The sequence below is a fragment of the Penaeus vannamei genome, chromosome 39 (assembly GCF_042767895.1).
Source record: "Penaeus vannamei isolate JL-2024 chromosome 39, ASM4276789v1, whole genome shotgun sequence".
Taxonomy (NCBI): domain Eukaryota; kingdom Metazoa; phylum Arthropoda; class Malacostraca; order Decapoda; family Penaeidae; genus Penaeus; species Penaeus vannamei.
In genome coordinates, this window is record NC_091587.1 from 15,092,307 (window position 1) to 15,094,806 (window position 2,500).

General features: G+C 38.4%; 2 protein-coding genes across 3 annotated transcripts in view; one reads left to right on the top strand and one right to left on the bottom strand.

Annotated features, from left to right (window-relative positions):
• The window catches only part of LOC113821083 (organic cation transporter protein), a 302,263-nt gene that overhangs the window by 128,679 nt on the left and 171,084 nt on the right, over positions 1–2,500 (top strand). The gene's annotated exons all lie outside the window — the stretch shown is intronic.
• Positions 327–2,500, bottom strand: part of LOC113825143 (protein mono-ADP-ribosyltransferase PARP12) — a 44,501-nt gene continuing 42,327 nt past the window's right edge. For both annotated transcript variants that reach the window (XM_070116532.1, XM_070116531.1), the window contains one exon: positions 327–2,500. This exon is cut by the window's right edge and continues 1,299 nt beyond it. In XM_070116532.1, the coding sequence (XP_069972633.1) occupies positions 1,280–2,500 (1,221 nt within the window). In that variant the 3' untranslated portion in view covers positions 327–1,279.

Below are 2,500 nucleotides of genomic sequence, written 5' to 3' on the forward strand. Positions count from 1 at the left end.
TCTCTCTCTCTCTCTCTCTCTCTCTCTCTCTCTCTCTCTCTCTCTCTCTCTCCCTCCCAACCTCGAAACAGGTCGAGAGTATATATTTGAAAAGGGTAAGTATCAAGATCTCTCTCTCTCTGTTTGTCTTCTTTGTCTCACTCTCAAGAAAAAGTTTGAAACAGGTCGAGAGTATATATTTGAAATCTTAATATTTAAGATTCTGATACCTGTTATATCTATACTGCTGTATGCCTATCGGTACAATACAGGCAGCGGTACGAGTCACAATTCATTTAACACATACTACACACTGCTTGAAGTAAATGGGATGTTAAAGAACAAGAAATATTTTGAGCGTTTATTAAAATACTGCATATGATATAATGATACATGTCAAAACACAGTCGGAGGCAAATCATTCTTGTTAAAGATTCAATTTACCAAATAATAACCCGGGCGTATTGAAAGCTATAATCATTTGCTGCCTCCATGTGCTCTTACTTGCAACACTGACCATTGTCTTATTTCGATTCACGGGCATGAGTGGCTATAACTTAAAGAGCAATGGCCTTGAAAAAATAGGACTATGTTCTGGTCAGGCAAAACAACATAAAGATCTGTGATTATCTACTTCCATTATTTACAAGTAAATATAAACCAAATAAAGGCATAATATCAGTTAAAATCAGATATTGATAAATAATGACATTCCATACTACCAGCCATCATATTCCAATGAACATTACATATTTATTTTGAAATGACACCATCAACCGTGTAAGGTTTGTAGGGTTATCAATCTCAAGAATGTATTATGATAAAACAGGGGTGATAAAAAGTGGTTCTTAAATTTATAGTATATATCCCCATACATCAAGCCTCTACAGTTACATGATGGTAAAAGAAAGGAAAATATAGTCATGCAATTTTTTCATGCAGTCTCTGTAAAAAATTACTTGTACCACATATTTTTTTTAGACATTGTTTAGCAAAAATAAAATCAGACCACTGGTCCCTTTACCACAAACAAGAATCAAAGCTTAACTTCAATGGTAATTAATTTGAAGACATTGTTGCATAATTAATGGTAAACATATTTGTCATTTAATAAGATATTGTGAGGATCTTCAGAGGACAGGGTACGTGTCCTCTTAATCCCCAGTTTTACCCCTCCCCCAACGACGCTAATCGCCCTAGTCTGGAAAAGTGTAGTGGTGTACTTTGAAAATCAGCAAACAAACACAGATGCAGGTTGAACAAGGCCATTTAAGTGGCAACTATCATACAACGGTCAATATTATGTCAAAGTTAATATGTACTCAGGGTAATATTCCTGTTTATCATATTTGACAATGATGCTTGGATTGCTTTCCCGATCCACAGTTGAGTCAAAAAGCATGCCAGTTGCAGGATTGGGAGGAGGTCGCACCATCGATGAGTTGCCAACGGTAAAAGCTCCCACTGCAACCTGTGCAATAAAAAGGTTTTTCATTCCTGCACCATCGGGTCCACAATAATTATAAGAGTATGCAGCATCAGTTGAGAAATAGGTCCCACGACCATAAAGTTGTCCAGTGCTTGAACCATGAAGACGCCAGTCAAAGTTTTCTGCGCAGATACTAGAAACCACATTATGGTTTGTACCGTGGAATAACTGCCGGACATCTACTTTCGTTTTGTCACCTAGCACGGATGACATTTCAGTAATCTTGTTTCCAAATGCACGCCACAAGTATGGATTCTGTACCCTATCAATCTTGATGACATCAGAAGTAGAAATATGGCCATTCAAAAGAGCAGTGACTGTCTGGTATTCACTTGAGGATGGGGCCAAAGTTACTGTACGGACCCTTTCTTCAGGTTGCATTATCTCCCATGACGAAGGAAGGTCTTTGGGCTTCTTCTCATCTTCAGAGTCTTGCTTCTGGTCTTTTAGGTGAGGCTCAGGACGTCGTCTCACCTGCCTTACTACATTTGTTTTCTGATTTGTCTGAGTCATGCTCGTGAAATCTAAGACATAATGGAAAGCTGTACTCTTGAAGGAATAAGTGGATGCTGGATTTTGACGGTAATGTTTTTCAATGTCTTTAGATGTTGCATTTACTATTAATTTAGCCTCCCCTGTTGTATCAGAAAGTCCATATTGAACCCAGTTTTTCTTTATATCCAAGAAGTACCAAAGGAAATTGGATGGCTTAATCTCTTGTCCATCTATGTACTGTGTACATAACCTGCGTATTTTCAGTATTTGACTTTTAGACGAGTTAGTCAGCATCATTGTTTTGAAATCGGCTGACCAGGTATCACGTCCCATTAATATAAGAAGACCTCTAGCTGACGCCTTCAAATGAGTAGGATCTATCCGAGGTAAATCGACGCCGTCTTCTGCGGGATTGCAAAAGGAATGTTCTAAAGTAATCACCTGCTGTTCTGGCAAATTGTACCAATTCTCATTCTGCTTCATCACTTGCCAGTGGAAATGCTCACTGGAATGGAGTCTCTTGCAGCCTGAACCTTC